Below are 17,766 nucleotides of genomic sequence, written 5' to 3' on the forward strand. Positions count from 1 at the left end.
GTCCTGTAAACTCCCGTCGCGCAATTTGGCGCGACATTCAAAACATTAGAATGCGCCTTTTTGGGTCTCACTCGTGCCCAGGGAGAGCGCTCGCAGCGGCCCTTATCGCGATGCTTGACCAAAGGGTGGCCCGGTCTTCCGTTATGGAAGTTCGAGTGACGTAGGCAATCTTGCCACGTCACAATATATATGTATATACAGTAATTTTTCGATCGGAGTCTCCACACCCGGGTGTTGGACGGACTTGGGTAGAGTACGGAAGCTATATTTTTATGACTGCGTCTACCGCGCCGAGACTTCAAACGACGAGCCGAACATAGAGAAGGACAGAATGAAATAGGATCGCGTGTCGCTGTCGCCGGCACAGTTTAAAGGCCCGTGCGTCATCACAATGAAACACCAAGACCTCAGCTTTCTTATTTTCTATGATATCATTATGGAACTTTCACCAACATATTCGTGACATTTCTCTGATTAAAATGATACCAAACACGATATAATTTGGCCAATATTTAGTGGTTTAATCGACGATGAAAATTTCGAACGCAACGAAGAAGAGCGTATTGGAAAGAAAGAGACGCGAACAGTAGCCGCCGCCGGTTCGCATCTCTTTCTTTCCAATACGCTCTTCTTCGTTGCGTTCGAAACTTTTACCGTCGATTAAACCACTAAATAACGTTGAAATTATATCGTGTTTGGTATCATTTTAATCAGAGAAACGCCAGGAATAAGCTAGTAAAAGTCCCATAAACCGATCATTAAAATTAAGAAGTTTGAGAACTCGATTCACTCGAGTCAATGTGTGGTGTTCACACCGATATACCCGAGCCGAGATCAATCATCGCCGCTCTACGGCGCGGAGCAGCGTTGGCCGGCAGTGGAGTGAGTAGGCACTGGACTCCGATCGGAGACACCCCCCAAGACTCCGATCGAAGAATTACTGTATAATAAGATAATCTAGATAGCAACAACTTTAGTATACCATATATACAGGGTGTTTACCTACAGGTGGAAGAAAATTTAAGGGATGGTTCTCGACGATAATATAAGACGAAAATGAAGAATAAAAAAATTGCGATTTCGGCTTCGTTATTTAGTTATTAACAATTAAAAATCCGCCTAAAATGCTGCAACACTTCTAACAGAAGTATACGGAGCTAGATCGTTCAAACATTCGCTTAATAATTCAGGTTTTTCCATATAAACCTCCTCTGGAAATGTTCCATTTAAATATGCGCTTGTAACATCCATTTGCTCAACAGTCATACCAAATTTAACAGCTAAGGCAAATAATAACCGTATAGACTCTAGTCTCGCTACAGGCGCAAAAGTTTCAAAAAAATTCTACTCCAGGGCGTTGTGCAAACCCTCTCGCAACGATTCTAGCTTTCCGTTTTATCAGAGAACCATCCGAATTATACTTATTTGTCAAAACAGTTCTACAACCAATCACGTGTTTCCTCGATGGACGCTGTACAAGTTTAAATGTATCATTTTTAATTAAATTTCGTACCTCATGTCTTATTGCATGTATCCACTCGAGTTTTTCTGTACCAGTAAGAGCATCGTCCAATGAAACTTCGGCTACGCTCGCCACCAGCTCATCCATCTCCATCTCATGTTCCTCTGTAATTTCGGGTTCGATTTCTTCACGACTCTCCTTTATATTTTCTTGAGTATCTTCGTTTTGATTTGGTTGATCTGTAATTTCTGGTTCTCTTTCTTCACGGCTCTCCTGTATATTTCCTTGGGTATCTTCGTTTTCATTTGATTGATTATTATTTATACGATAGTTAAATAGCTTTCTAGGACGTCCTCTTTTTCCGGTTCTTTGTATCCTCGATCTTCCTGGCGCTCTACATAATTACTTTTCATCCTGATTTTCGGTTGCTGTTTCCTCCTGACTCGTTTGATCCTTGATCAGTTTTTCAGCATTTTCTAAATTTCGACCTATATTCGGTTGCACCCGAGCATTGTTGTTTCCAATACAGGTATCCGGTTCTTCACATGGTTCAGGCGCCTGAATAATTTTCTGATCTACAGGGTGTCTCAAAATTAGGTCCGGAGCCGAAAATGGGAGGTTCCTGAGATCATTTCAAGCGACATTTTCCTTTGAAAAAATGTCGTCCGCGGCTTCGTTAACGAGTTATTAACGAAAAACACGGACCAATCAGAGCGCGAGCTAGACGCGTGCAGCCCGGCGCGCCGGCAGCCGAGTGTCGGTGGCACGCCGCGATGTCGTAACGAACAAAAGTTTCTCGATGATGTGAATCCTCGCCTATTTCGATAAGCTTTGGATATGTTGTCAATACCATAATTCTGAACAACATTTCCCTTTACAGTTTCTGTCGATCGGCTTTAGTTTACGATATTATTGTAAAAATTTGTAATTGTAAATCGATCGATGTACTATTTCCTATCCGATTTCGATAAGCTTTGGATATGTTGTCAATACCATGATTCTGAACAACATTTCCCTTTACAGTTTCTGCCGATCGGCTTTAGTTTACGATATTATTGTAAAAATTTGTAATTGTAAATCAATCGATGTACTATTTCCTGTCCGATTTCGATAAGCTTTGGATATGTTGTCAAGACCATGATTCTGAACAACATTTCCCTTGACGGTTTTTGTCGATCGGCTTTAGTTTACGATATTATTGTAAAAATTTGTAATTGTAAATCGATCGATGTACATACTATCTCCTCGCCGATGTCAATGAGCTTCATTTCAAAGGAAAAAGATATTTAAAACATCGAATTTATAACATATTTCAAAGTCATCGAAATCGGTGAGGACCCACATCATCGGCAACTTTACCCGAACGATAGAAGAAGCACAAACTTATTGAATCAAAAACTCACTTATTCAGCCGTAAATCCATTTGACTACCACATACAACCACCACACTTTTACATAATTGTTGAACTCGTAGCACACTTTTATAACTCGTATCGATATCGAACGAAATTACTTACTCCGACGCGGAAAGAGTTCGATGCTCTTCGCGATGCCGCGCGAAACTGTGCTCTCCCAGCGTACAATGTATTCGATGAAGGCGTCGTTTAAAACAAATGAAATCGTTCCCAAGGAGATATTGATTTTTCGAGAATCATATGATTCTCGAAAACACCGATTCGAAGATTATGTAAAAGTGTGGTGGTTGTATGTGGTAGTCAAATGGATTTACGGCTGAATAAGTGAGTTTTTAATTCAATAATTTTGTGCTTCTTCTATCGTTCGGGTAAAGTTGCCGATGATGTGGGTCCTCACCGATTTCGATGACTTTGAAATATGTTATAAATTCGATGTTTTAAATATCTTTTTCCTTTGAAATGAAGCTCATCGACATCGGCGAGGAAATAGTATGTACATCGATCGATTTACAATTACAAATTTTTACAATAATATCGTAAACTAAAGCCGATCGACAGAAACTGTAAAGGGAAATGTTGTTCAGAATCATGGTATTGACAACATATCCAAAGCTTATCGAAATCGGATAGGAAATAGTACATCGATCGATTTACAATTACAAATTTTTACAATAATATCGTAAACTAAAGCCGATCGACAGAAACTGTAAAGGGAAATGTTGTTCAGAATCATGGTATTGACAACATATCCAAAGCTTATCGAAATCGGATAGGAAATAGTACATCGATCGATTTACAATTACAAATTTTTACAATAATATCGTAAACTCAAGCCGATCGACAGAAACTGTAAAGGGAAATGTTGTTCAGAATCATGGTATTGACAACATATCCAAAGCTTATCGAAATCGGATAGGAAATAGTACATCGATCGATTTACAATTACAAATTTTTACAATAATATCGTAAACTAAAGCCGTTCGACAGAAACTGTAAAGGGAAATGTTGTTCAGAATCATGGTATTGACAACATATCCAAAGCTTATCGAAATCGGATAGGAAATAGTACATCGATCGATTTACAATTACAAATTTTTACAATAATATCGTAAACTCAAGCCGATTGACAGAAACTGTAAAGGGAAATGTTGTTCAGAATCATGGTATTGACAACATATCCAAAGATTATCGAAATCGGATAGGAAATAGTACATCGATCGATTTACAATTACAAATTTTTACAATAATGTCGTAAACTAAAGCCGATCGACAGAAACTGTGAAGGGAAATGTTGTTCAGAATCATGGTATTGACAACATATCCAAAGCTTATTGAAATTGGTGAGGATTCACATCATCGAGAAACTTTTGTTCGTTACGACATCGCGGCGTGCCACCGACACTCGGCTGCCGGCACGCCGGGCTGCACGCGTCTAGCTCGCGCTCTGATTGGTCCGTGTTTTTCGTTAATAACTCGTTAACGAAGCCGCGGACGACATTTTTTCAAAGGAAAATGTCGCTTGAAATGATCTCAGGAACCTCCCATTTTCGGCTCCGGACCTAATTTTGAGACACCCTGTATACATTTATTAGGATTAGAGCTTTCTTTCTCAATCACTCGGATATCCCTAGATACAATTACTCTTCTTTCGTTGGGAATCCATACTCGATATGCTTTTGACGTTTCTGAATAGCCTATGAAGATTCCTTCTTTTGTCCTTTGAGCAAACTTTGGTTTTTGAGGATCTTTATTCAACGTGTATGCTTTCATTCTAAATACCTTTAAGTGTTTTAAAACGGGCTTTCTGTTGTTCCAAAACTCGAACGGAGTCCTACCCTCCAGAGTTTTTGTTGGACAACGGTTCCTCAGTTAATTAGCAGTCATTACTGCTTCAGCCCAAAATCCATGGGTTAGTTCGGCCCTTAATAACATGCATCTTGCCGTTTGAACAAGCGTACGATTTTTGCGCTCGGCCACCCCATTTTATTCCGGAGTGTGAGGCACTATGAGACGTCTTCGTATGCCTCCATTTTTCAAGAACTCATCAAATTGTTTATTACAATACTCACGGCCATTGTCGGTCTGAAGGTACTTGATTTTATTTCCTGTGCGTCTTTCCGCATAACTTTTGTATTCCTTGAATTTCTGAAACACCTCATCCTTTCTTTTCAAAAAATAAACCTCACTCCATCGTGAATAATCATCGATAAACAATAACATATACCTGGATCCTGCCAGAGGCTCAATACTCATAGGACCGCAGACGTCTGAATGTACTATCTCTAATAGAATTGAGCTTCGTTGACTATTCCTTGGAAAAGGCGTGTTGGTTAATTTACCTTGTATACATATTTCACATATAGGCATCCGTGTCTCTCCTTGAATATTGATACCAATAGCATGTTCTTTCTTCGCAACATCTAGTAAATCTCTAACGTTCAAGTGACCCATCCTTTCATGCCACAATTTCATTTGAGATTCTTCTGTTCCTTCGAAACATATATTCTTAGCTGCTTCTGATCGCTCCTCACAAATATAATATAAATTTCCAAGGCGGTTCGCATTCAACTTTACTCTTCCATCTCGTCACACTACAATTGCCTCTTTATTCCTAAAAATCACTGAATTACCTTTATCTGTGATTTTAGCGACAGACATTAAATTTGACCTTAGTTCGGGCACGTATAAGGCAACTTCGAACTCAATATCCTTTATTTCTTGATGCATTCGTGTTTTGATGTGCACATTACCTTTAGCCTTTACCGTAGCCCATGCATTATTAGCCAAATTCAATTTTTCATGTTCTGTATGTTGCATTTGAATAAACTTTGACGAGTCTTTACAAAGATGTGTTGTACAGCCGCTATCTAGACACCAGTATTGTTTTTCTGGGTCTTCGGTAGCAATGTACGTCTCATTATTATCTTGATAATTAACATAAAATAGTTCTTGAGATTTACCTCTATAAGTTTTATAATCAGTCTTCCTTGAATAGCAGTCAGGAGCTTTGTGTCCTATCTTACCACACTTATGACAAATAATTCTTGGTTTTCTTGCAGCATATTCTTTGGTATTGTTCCATTGCGCTTTGGGTTTCATTTCGCTCCTTCGATAATTATAATTACCCTTAACAATCATTGCGCCATGATCTTCCGATGTCTTCTGTTGTCTAGTTTCAAACTCTTCTAAAATTTTAATTTTTAGCGTATCTAAATCTGGGAGATCATCCCTGGATTCCATCGCACATCTGAAATTCTCATAATTTTCAGGTAGACTATTAAGAAGCATTGCACTTTGTAAATCTTTGTTGTAACGACCCGACTTCGCTATGCCCTGTAGCTCAAGAGTTACCAGGGTTCGTTAGGATGGAAATAATGAAGGTTGTGCGAAGCCTGGTAAAAACTCAGGTTTATTTAATAATAATTTCTGGTGCCTGGACGAGTTACTGGCGGCGGCGGTCTCTGGCGCGACAGCGACGGCGCGGCGGAGATTCTCGGTCCGGCGAGAACGCGGCGGAGAAACGGCCGGCGAACAGTCAGCCTGGTCGGTCAAGGCTCGGTCGGCGCACTTACAACGACACTACACTATCGGCGCACTTACAACTGACACTATCCTACTTATGGACTACGGACGCAGGTTAAAAGACGGGCCGGGTGCGGTCCGAACAAGCGAGACCATGCTTCGCGGACACGGTGCGTTGGCGCGATTCCGGACTATGCTACCGCGGCTGGATTCTGGACGCGGGTAAAGGACTCTTTAGTTTGCACCGTCTCTGGCGCGCGGACATTTTGGACCCTTTAGTTTTGTGTCCGGTGGGCTGGTCGTAATTCGTGAGGCTCGCACAAAGGCCAAGCGCTGGGGATCGTGTCTAACCCCAGGGGTTCGCAGGGTTCTTTTACTCCCCTCTACACCTCAGGAGATGCCTATGCTAGAGCCGGTCCGGTCGCCGGAGAAATTCCAAGCTCTCCGAAATTTTTCCAGCCGCCGCGCCGCTCCGGCACGGCGTGGCATAGGCAGAATATAACATGCTGTATTTATTTAAAAAGCTATTGACTAGAACTTGTCAGAGTTTGTCGTGTCAATAGGTGGCGAATACGTTGTTAAGGAATTTAAACGTTATAACAAAGAGTTTAATTTTTTTGAAAAGTTAGTACAATTATTAATTGATTACATGACGTGGAAAAAGATTTGTGGAAAATGCAATTGGTCGGAATTGCAGAGGAAATACTAATAGTTGTATTTCGCAATTTTTTTGGGGTGGCTCTTTATTGAAAATTTGAAGAGCACGTTGTGTGGATCTATTCCTGGCCAGCGTTTCTCTTGCAAATTATTAGAAAAACATGAAAGAGGAAAAAGTAGTACATACTGTTTTTTATACGCAACGCAACGACATATGTAATTTTTTTGTGTTTATGATATTTTGATAGATGTAAATCCGTATATTGTACAGCGACCCTCAAGGTCATGCTAGCTCGGAAACGAAAGAAGCATTTTGAATATTTAATACCAATGTGTTTGCAAGTATTTAAAAATGCTTCTTTCGTTTCTGACCTTGCATGACCTTCAGGGTCACTGCACAGTATACGAATGAATTTGACTAGACACGCGCTTTCATGTGACATAAGAAATAATAAAGCATTCTATTTAAAAAAATTGAAGGTCACCTTCATATCTAACAAAATATCATAAACACAAAAAAATTACATATGTCGTTGCGTTGTGCGTATAAAAAACAGTATGTACTACTTTTTCCTCTTTCATGTTTTTCTATATTGCCCATATTGAAAAATTAAAACATACGTTTTGTAGATCTGTGTCAATTCTGAAAATTCCTTCAAAATCAGTCGATGTTGCAATAAGCTGCAAACGTTCAAAGATGTTGAAAATTTCAATTTTTCACGAATTTTAACCGATTTCGATGAAACTTTCACAATTGACACAGACCTACAAAACGTACTTTTTAAATTTCCAATATAGGCCCACATAAAAAAATTGTAAAATGCAACTTTTAGTATTTTTTCTACAATTCCGATCAATTGCAATTTTTTAAAAAATTTCTTTTCCCATCCTGTAGTAAACTAATTGCTCTCGCTTCACAAAAAAGTTAAAATCGTATAGTAGAATATTTAAAAAGTCATCGTCTTTTTTTGAGCGTCCGAATATTAGTGGGAGTCGCTGTATGTAGCATTTTTACATTTATTTTCCTCCGGAGAAGTCGGGGCGCCTACAAATTATTTTACAGTCAACACATGTTGCCCGAGAAAGTGCCGACTTCCAACTCAATAGTAATGAACTGTGATAGACCTCTCCATAGAGAACAGCCCCGGGAACGGCACATAAACAAAGCGAGCCTATCGCTAAGTCTTGCTATCATCCCCACCACAGCCCCGCGCCTGTAGCTCCAATGTTTTGACTTTGACGTTGGACGCTACGTAGTATGTGTGGCCGCTGTAGCCAATATTTCGACGACAGCCGAAAGTGCGTGTGAAACGAGGTCTGCCTCCTCCACTGTGATCCAATCGGCCGCGCGTTCGTACCTAGATACGTCCTGCCTGGGAACCTTCTTCTCAGGCTCGCATCAATACAATGTCAACAGTTCGGACCCATACGAGATGGCGCCTTGCCAGTCCCTACAATCGCGTAGTAGTGGGCGATAGCGGTTTATTATATCTGAACCCACTGCGCTGTTCCCCCCCATCGCTCGTACTTACGGGACAGTGTATTGGACTACTTGTTGGACATTAACAAATTGAAAATGTTTTTTTGTAATGTCTAAAGAATATTCAGCAATTTTATTCACCCGAAACAACAAACAATTCAAACCTAACAGCTGTTTGTAGTTACTGGAGTATTTCACATCTCATGTGTGTCGTATGAAATTTTTACATGATGCGTACAGTTGCAAAGTATCGTAGTGGGCGAAATGACACTATTGGTTTCCCTAAAATGAACGTTTTATTATTTTCTGGTGTATCCGAAATAATTTTTGATATCATATGTGTATTAAGTTGGAAGGAAAGAGTTATGGCGCATTTTAAATAAGCAAGTAATTTTACTGGTATATCGAAAACACATGTTGCTAATTAGTCATTGAGATACGGGAATTGACAGGTTACCTGAATGATGGCAACAAGTTGTTACGAACAATGAAAAAAGAACGGTATTTCAAAGAGCAAGAATCGTAGAATACGACTATATATTTAAACATTTTTTCACACTAGATCCGGTGGAAAATTTGCAGAACAAAGATATGTCTCTAATATATTTTCTAGCAATTATTTTAAATCATTATTTAAGAAGAATTCACCAAGCGGTAGGAACGTTTCCGTCTTCCATGATGTTATAAAGGAGACTTACCGATAGTTTACCTAAGGAGTTGTAGAGCACATAAAAACCTTTTTTTTGTGCCACGCACAGCAGGCAGCCGCGACCCTCGTCGAGAGTTTATGACCTGACGGCTGCGGCCCGGCGCGAGAAAAAATTTCGGAGAGAAATCGGACCGGTACCTCCGATGTCCGTCGCCCTATCCTTAAGCATTGGTGCCGGCCGGAGGCTGTGGCAAACTAAAGAGTCCTTAAAACGGCGATCTCGTCGTCCAGCGGTATCTGGCACGACGAGTCGGTCTGGTACGGTACGCGAATCTTCTCGCGACTTGCGGGAACGTCTTTCCGGAGACGGTTCTACGGATACGCGGATACTTTGCGGATTCCGGTACGTCGCGGTTTCGACGGGGAGCGTCTCCTGGAGCGGTTGTCTCAACCTGCGGACTGGACGGCCTCGTCGTCCAGCAGGAACGTCTGTACGCTCGAACGGAAGCACCCGATCGAAGGGTACCGAAACGCTCGCGTCCTGGACGCACCCAGGAGTATTCGAGCTCGTTCACTGACTGGCGAGGATGAGAATGTCTCCAGGTGAACTCCGGTGAGAATTCGTCTCGTTCTGCCTTATATAGGCAGAAGACGAAAGCACGGACCACGAAGAGTGTCGCTTGCGTCGCGGCTGATTCTTCGCGGTGATTGGTGCGGGCCAGTTTCAGCAAAGTCTACAAATATGACTGCCGTTCGATCGCTCTTGCTCTTAGGCCTAAACGCGGCTCGCGACGAGTCGTTGTCTCGTCTCATTCCCCCCTTTCTTCGGAGACTAGTGACGAGGCGATGCCTCGTCGCATCCCCCCCCCTTTCATCGGAAGCGCGACGAGTCGGTGTCTCGTCGCATTGTGAATATCAATATTCATCTCCGCTAACTTATCAACTACTTCTATAAATTTATTAATATGTTCTCTAACATCTTCTCCGCTCGCCATGCGGTGTGAGGTCAACTTTCTCAATAATGCAGCCCTCTTTGCTGGACCTTTTGACGCGTATATGGAACGTAACTTTATCCATATCTCGTTTGAAGTTTCACACGCTTTACCTTGTTTTAATTATGAAGGACTAATTGTTAAAATAAGATCAGACTTAGCTTTCTTATCGTTGATGTCCCATGCCTTCGCTGCGGTTTCCGTAAGTCGGTCTGCGGCATCGACACGTGGTCGCATCTTCGTTCCATTTACATAATTCCACAAATCGTTCTTTACCAATAATGCCTCGGCTTGCATACACCAGGTATCATAATTTTCCTTATTCAACGTCTCAATTCTGGTTATACTTCCAATACCACAAACCATTATTAATTTCACTGTACTATTTCAAGCACGTGGTTAACCTCACTTTTTAAATACGTATTACCGATATCTCTTATTTAACATATTTTAGAAACACAACTGCCTGGGCCCATAACCTGTTAGGATTAAATGAGTTTGACGCAGGTATTGAAGCGATAATTGCTTGTATAATTGATAACTATAAGGTATCTCGTGATAATAGTGAACATTATAACATACGCAATAACCGGCAAACCGAACAGCGCGAAGTCGCTACTACCGCGCTCACGCATGCGCACATCACTCACACAGGATACTCAAATTGCGCCGTTACAACACTCGTAAACAAAGCCCCGGCTGACATTGGTGTAGAGGAAAATGTTGCTTCAAATGACCTAAGGAACTTCCCATTTCCCGGACTTGAAGGGGTTTTGGGACACCCTGTATTCTCTACATGTAACAATGTGCAATCTTGTTTATCATTGTTTCCTGAATAAAGCTTTTTTTTAAAAAAAACAGGTGGCTCAGGTGGTAGAGTGTCTGATTCGTGGCAGGAAGGCCAGGGTTCGATTCCCGGGTGTGGCATAAATTTTCAAGGTGGTTTTTTCTCCTGCTACGGGCTCGGTACCTACTGTCGGGGTCATGGAGCAACCAATGGCAACGATTTCCCCTTTATCCAGGGAATCGGTGAACAGTTGGAAGCCCAAGTTGGCCATCCCGTTTCAATAAGTGCACCCGCCGCTCTATCTCCTCTGTTTGGGGGATGGAGTAAGGAAGGGGGTGGTCAGCGAACAATGGTACCACTGAGGAAAATGGGCACGGACCCTACTAAAAAATGGAATCAAAAATCGCAAAACGGCACATCAATTAGACACCTTTAAGGGAAAGGCCGGGTGGACGGAGCTAATAGCTGAACACCGACCAGAACCGAGGATATGATGGTCACATCCGAACAAGCGGCCATATTTTATAGGATGTGTCAAGCCCACCCAAGAAGGAAGGTCCCGCGATGAACCTGATATCAAAATCTCTCAGGAGACAGATTTCGGTGAAGGTGGTGAACCCTTCCTTCTCAACCCCATCGGGAAGTAGGTCGGCAGGTGAAGACCGAATGGAATTGATATCTCGGCACAGCCGAGATTTCGATGAAGTCGGGTTGGATCCGAAGTAGCAGTAACTTCTTCCCAATGGTCAAATAATACGCGGTCCTTTGCATTTGTACTCCCAATAGACTCATAGAACAGGCGGAGGGATTAGCCTAGGGGAGGGTGTGGGCAGGTTTCTAGACTATCCGGAAACAGAGTAGGGACTGGCTTCAAAACTTGACACATTCGACATGAAAATACGGTGAAGTGGGGGGAGTCGGAAAGGGCAGGCGAGACACCTTGCAGGTCTGAAGGTGAGGGGGCCCGACGTTCATACCGAGCCGTAAAACAGCTCAAAAACTGACAAATTAGGTAGCAAGGCCCGTCTTATCAATGATGACCGACCCGTCTAGTAAGTCGACGACTCTGAAAATGGCCCGGCCGAATAAAACAGAGGGGACGGCTGAAAAACACGGATAACTGCAACCCGTTAAAGGGCCGAGTGCCGGCACCGCCAATTGTGATACTGGTGATGAAAGGTCCGGTGCGCCTTAAGGAAGCGAGGCGGCAGTAACACTACTACTACTACTAGTTCGGACGTATGGAAGGGGAACACGTACAATGTTTCAGTTCTCCCCACCCTACGTGTGCCAGCCAGCTCCGACCCGGTTCATGAGCCGAGTCGAGAACTCCCGCTCCCAAACCGTCCAGTTGTGCATGCCTGGTTTAGAGACTCGAATGTCATAGATTTTCGGGTTCTCGATCCTATTTGACTATTAATTACTCGACTCGATTTCAATAACCGACCACCCCTAGTGATTTACCGCACGAGGCGTTGATTCGGTTCCAGATCCCGAACGGTAATTGATTCGGTTGACACGTCCAGTACCCTTCTCCTCCAATTCCCACAGGTTGTACATTATATTGATGCTGCTGATCACCTTTATCATCCCGATGTGGGTACCTTGCTACTTCTTCGGCGAGAGGCCATTATATTCCTGGTATGCAACCGTCGCGAGATGTACTGTGTCCGTGCACCAAATCAGCTTCGTGAACTCCGCCGCTCATATATGGGGAATGAGGCCCTACGACATGTGAGTATACTTTCTTTCGTAATCAAGTATTATATTGTAGAAACACATTACTATCATGTCACGTGAAAACAATAAATTGTTGCACGTGATATTCTTAGAGTGTGACCCAACAGATTTCCGAATACAGTAGTACTGCAGAGTGTATAAAATGTATGGATCGCTGGACATTTGTAAAAGAAACTTGCCGCTAAATTGTTTACACCAAAGAAGATTTTTGTTAAAGTTTGTTTTTACATCAGCACAAAATTCTACATCAACAGAAACAAAATTAAAAATTTGTTAGTATACTTTACATTAGTACTTAATAATGTGGCATTAGTATTCTTAAGTATAACAATGGGTATAGGCATAAGGTATTCTTTCACATTTTGCAACTTCAAATCCATTAATTCAAACCATTACTTTTTATGCAACTATAATGTGTATAAAGTATTCGTACACCTTTCAAAATGAGAAATTTTTTCAAAATTCCACACAACAGCTTGAGTTTTTTTGAGACGTTCGAAGGATTAGTTTATCAGCTAATGTATAAATAATCTTTTTATTAATCGTCACGATTTTCAAAAATATTATTTACCGCTTGATTGGTTTCAAAGAGAATCCCCTAATGGCGGCGATAATATTGTAACAATTACCGTAGAGACCTTTGCGACAATTACGAAGGTGGACGTTTCGTATACGTTTCAAGGGGCCTATTCACGATCAAGTATTATGCCCAACAATGCCTATTGCGCAACATGATTCATCGTTAATGATAGTGATTGACTGATTGGGCAACCTGTTGTGCAAAATCAGAATTTCCTGATATTTTGTACACAACAAACGGGTTGCGTTTGTACTGTGTTGTACTGTGAATGGCAATGTTGCACAAATATTGTCAGACGAGTCTCATTACTACGGAGTGAAAAACTGAACGATTGCTCAAATTATGTGTCAACGTGAATACAATTTCGATTTGCGTAACATCATGCCGCACAATAATTGTTGCGCAACATACTTGATTGTGAATAGGCCCCTTAACACTAAACCTACCGAACACTAAAAGTGATTTGACCAGCAGTGGTAGGTTTACTGTTAATCGGCACCATACAAGTGACAATTTCATTTGAATTGATCATTGTTGTTCAAAAATGTGTAATTCGACGTGCTTTCTTTCAATTCGTTTTCGCAGGTCAATCGGGCCAGCCGAGAATATCTTCGTCGCCATAATCGCTTTCGGCGAGGGCTGGCACAATTACCACCATGTGTTTCCGTGGGACTATAAAGCAGACGAGTTGGGAAACTACAGGATGAACATCACCACGGCTTTCATCGATTTCTTCGGCAAAATAGGCTGGGCGTACGACATGAAAACCGTTCCTTCTGCGGTTATACAGAAACGGGCAAGTCGTACCGGTGATGGATCGATGTAAGTATTTCAATGAATTCAGAAGTTCCATATTTCTGCGAGTGTCATACATTAGAAACGTAAACTGTGTAACGGGTCCCGTTCGTTGGTCTCGGCGGTGTCTCCTTGTTTCCTCGTAGCTCGCCGTGCCGCACAATGGTCCAAATCGAGAAATTCAGTGACTTTTTGTTATAACTTTCGAACCCTAAGAGATATCGGGATGAAATTTGCAATAAAATTCATTACAAAATAGTCAATTTAAACAAATTAATATTTTTTTCATTTGTTAAACAATAATTTTTAATTAATTTTCATTGATATTTTTTACTAAAAAAAGAGTTGTTTACACACAATCTTCCAAACCATTTTTTCTTTCTAAGTGTGTATTCTAGATTTATGTTTTACACATGTAATGTTTCATGGAATGGGTAAAATGTAAATTTGTGAAATCTTTTTTTCATCAACGCATACAAAAAGTACCAAAAATGTAAAAACGCCTCATAACTGTGTCGAAAGATATTTTTTATAATAATTTATAATATTTGTAGTATATTGTATAGTGTCCCAAAACTCGTGAAAATCCCGAAAGGGGGTGGTTCCTGAGACCATTCTAAGAGACATTTTCCTTTGCACCAATGTCAACTGCGGCTTTGTTTAGGAGTTATTAACGAAAAACACGGACCAATCAGAGCGCGCCCTGGCCCGGCACGCCACGCCGCGCCGGCAAGCGAGTGTCGGTGGTACGCCGTGACATCGCAACGAACAAGAGTTTATCGATAATGTGAACCCTCTCCGATTTCGATGAGCTTTGGATATGTTGTCAAGACCATGATTCTGAACACCATTTCTCTTTCGACTTTTTGGCGATCGGCTTTAGTTTACGAGATAAGTAACTTGTAATTGTAAATCGATCGATGTACTATCTGAACTATCTCCTCTCCGATTTCGATGAGCTTTGGATACGTTGTCAAGACCATGATTCTGAACAACATTTCTCTTTAGACTTTTTGGCGATCGGCTTTAGTTTACGAGATAATCATAAAAAAAGAGAAGAAGCAGAAACTGATTGAATTAAAAACTCGCGTATTCAGCCGTAAATCCATTTGCTGCTTCGAAATGTGTGTCACTGGGTCACTCGGTGACGAACTGCACAGATGTCTTCAGGTATACGGCAGTACCGAAAGTCAAGGGACGTACGGCCAGGTCGACGAACTGCACAGCCGGTGGTAGAAGGGCTAAGGGATGCGCGGTCAAGTCGACGATCCAGAATTTCACTTTCACTTTCGAATCGATAAATAATTCGTATGTTTATTTCACACAGATGCCTTGAAATTTTTCCACACTCGCAATCACTGTTCACATTTGTCAACACATAGTTATGCACTAATAATAATTGCCATATCCCTTGTACTGCTGCACAAATCACAACAATCAAGTAATGCAATCACTAGACTGCGGATTTCATGCATTTGCAGCAAACATGAGTAGGTGCATTTTAAGACAGTAGAGAGATTAAAATAATTTCAAAACACCATAGTATTATTTTCAACTTCTTAAAATGATCACAGTGAGAATCAAATATCTGTCTGGCTCCTGTCCCTTGTAATAGCGGCAGCCAACATTCATTTTGCATAAAGATCCGTAGTCTAGTGATTAGTTTAAATATTACTATCAAAAACACAGCTAATAGCAACCGTTAGCTTTGAATTGACAAGTCTTTGGAGATGTTCTCTCTACCGCGGCTCGAACGACACTGATTTTCCGCAAGATTTTTCTAAAGAATTTAGGAAGGGCATTTAGGGTGTCGAAATTCGAAATGTGCACGCTGTAGCACGAGAACGACGGGACGGTTAGACGAAAAACAGAATGCGAGAAGGACCGCAGTAAGCTTTGTGGCAAACACATGTTTAGTTTTTCCTGCAGGTTGGTACGCAGAGTCGATGGGTAACTGTTCGAAAACGTCATCCGTCCTTTTACCCAGCAAGGGGTAAAAATGTCAGGTCAGCGTAGAGCATTCCTATTGTCCTATACCTTCCTTAAGAAACTTTCTAAAAGAAGGACAGACGACGTTTTCGAACGGTTACCCATCGACTCTGCGTACCAATCTACAGGAAAAACTAAACATGTGATTGCCATAAGTCTTTAAGCGGTCCTTCTCGTATCCTATTTTTCGTCTAACCGTCCCTTCGTTTTCGTAAACGTGCTACAGCGTGCATTTCGAATTTCGACACTCTAAATGCCCTTCCTAAATTCTTTAGAAAAATCTTGCGGAAAATCAGTGTCGTTCGAGTCGCGGTAGAGAGAACATCTCCAAAGACTTGTCAATTCAAAGCTAACAGTTGCTATTAGCTGTGTTTTTGATAGTGATATTTAAACTAATCACTAGACTGCGAATCTTTATGCAAAATGAATGTTGGCTGCCGCTATTACAAGGGACAGGAGCCAGACAGATATTTGATTCTTACTGTTGAAACAGGTGTGTTTCGTCGTCGTTCGGCTTCCTCGCGTTCGGGCTCCTTGGTGTTGAACAGCTCGCCGACCCAGGGTTCTAAACGACAAGTGGAGTGACGACGCGAGGAACGGAGTCGGTACGGGTGAAATAACTGAGATGAGTCGGTTGCGGGTAAATAAATTATACTCGCTGCCTTTCGGACGCGTAAGCTACGTTGCCTCAGGATACAGTGCGCGATGGTAATGCTACGGTGCCCGTGACTTTGGAACGTGTGACCGTGAGAGTGCTACCTTAACCTGTATGTGGCGTAGGACGCAGGCAGGATGGACTGTCGTCGTGATCTCCCTACCTAGGCCGGGTTGTCGTGGTCCTTCGATGTCCGTGACGCACGGGTCATCGAAGTTCCTCCGGACAGTCGTTCAGGGAGTTCGGTCAAGGTGACGCACCTTGTCTGGCTCGACTGGCCTCGTGGGCGACTCGCCTCACGAGGGTGACTTTCTAGGCGGTTCTTAGGCGACGTCGAAGGGTGACGCACCACTTCTAGTTCGGCCGATTTCGTGGACGACGCGTCTCACGAAATATACCGGTGACGCACCGGGTATGTTCGAGGTGGAGTACAACTCGCACCAGCGGAGCGACAGGATAACTGGACAGGAGGTTCTCCGACGAGGTCAAAGGGTGACGCACCGCTTCTTGTTCGCTGGCTCTCGGAGGCGACGCGCCTAACGAAAGTGACCGGTGACGCACCGGGTGTTCGAGGTGGAGCACGGCTCGCACCAGCGGACGGACAGGACAACAGGATTTCTTCGACGAAGCCGAAGGGGTGACACACCACTTCTTGTTTGTCGACTCTCGGAGGCGACGCGCCTAGCGAAAGAGACCGATGACGCACCGGGTGTTCAAGGTAGAGCACGGCTCGTACCAGCGGAACCAGGATGCCGATAACGGCGGAGACGTGGACAACGTTTACAGGTAGAATACTCAGAGCACTGGAATATCGCACGAGGTGATTCCCGGATGGCTACTGGTAGACTCAGGTGATTCTAGTCTGTTCGCGACGGCTTTTATAGGAACGGTTCGGTGGTAAGGGATGGTGGTGCGGTGCGGTATTTTGATGGTGACGTATACCTTCTTCTGAACAGTATTTTGGAAGTTTGATTTGGATTCCCGTTGGAATACGGGCCTGGGTGCGGGGTACGTGCGGTACAGGCGGTGTTGTTGTTATGACA

At 42.4% G+C, this 17,766-nt stretch overlaps 1 protein-coding gene and 1 long non-coding RNA gene across 4 annotated transcripts in view; one reads left to right on the forward strand and one right to left on the reverse strand.

The window, feature by feature from the left end:
- Positions 1–17,766, forward strand: part of LOC143211543 (acyl-CoA Delta-9 desaturase-like) — a 99,117-nt gene that overhangs the window by 69,215 nt on the left and 12,136 nt on the right. For all 3 annotated transcript variants that reach the window (XM_076429324.1, XM_076429325.1, XM_076429323.1), the window contains exons 6-7: positions 12,516–12,698; positions 13,870–14,106. In XM_076429324.1, coding sequence (XP_076285439.1) covers positions 12,516–12,698; positions 13,870–14,106 — 420 coding nt within the window. The remainder of the gene's footprint in view (positions 1–12,515; positions 12,699–13,869; positions 14,107–17,766) is intronic.
- Positions 1–17,766, reverse strand: part of LOC143211547 (uncharacterized) — a 315,481-nt gene that overhangs the window by 40,563 nt on the left and 257,152 nt on the right. The gene's annotated exons all lie outside the window — the stretch shown is intronic.

Source organism: Lasioglossum baleicum, chromosome 8 (assembly GCF_051020765.1).
Source record: "Lasioglossum baleicum chromosome 8, iyLasBale1, whole genome shotgun sequence".
NCBI classification, from domain to species: Eukaryota; Metazoa; Arthropoda; class Insecta; order Hymenoptera; family Halictidae; genus Lasioglossum; species Lasioglossum baleicum.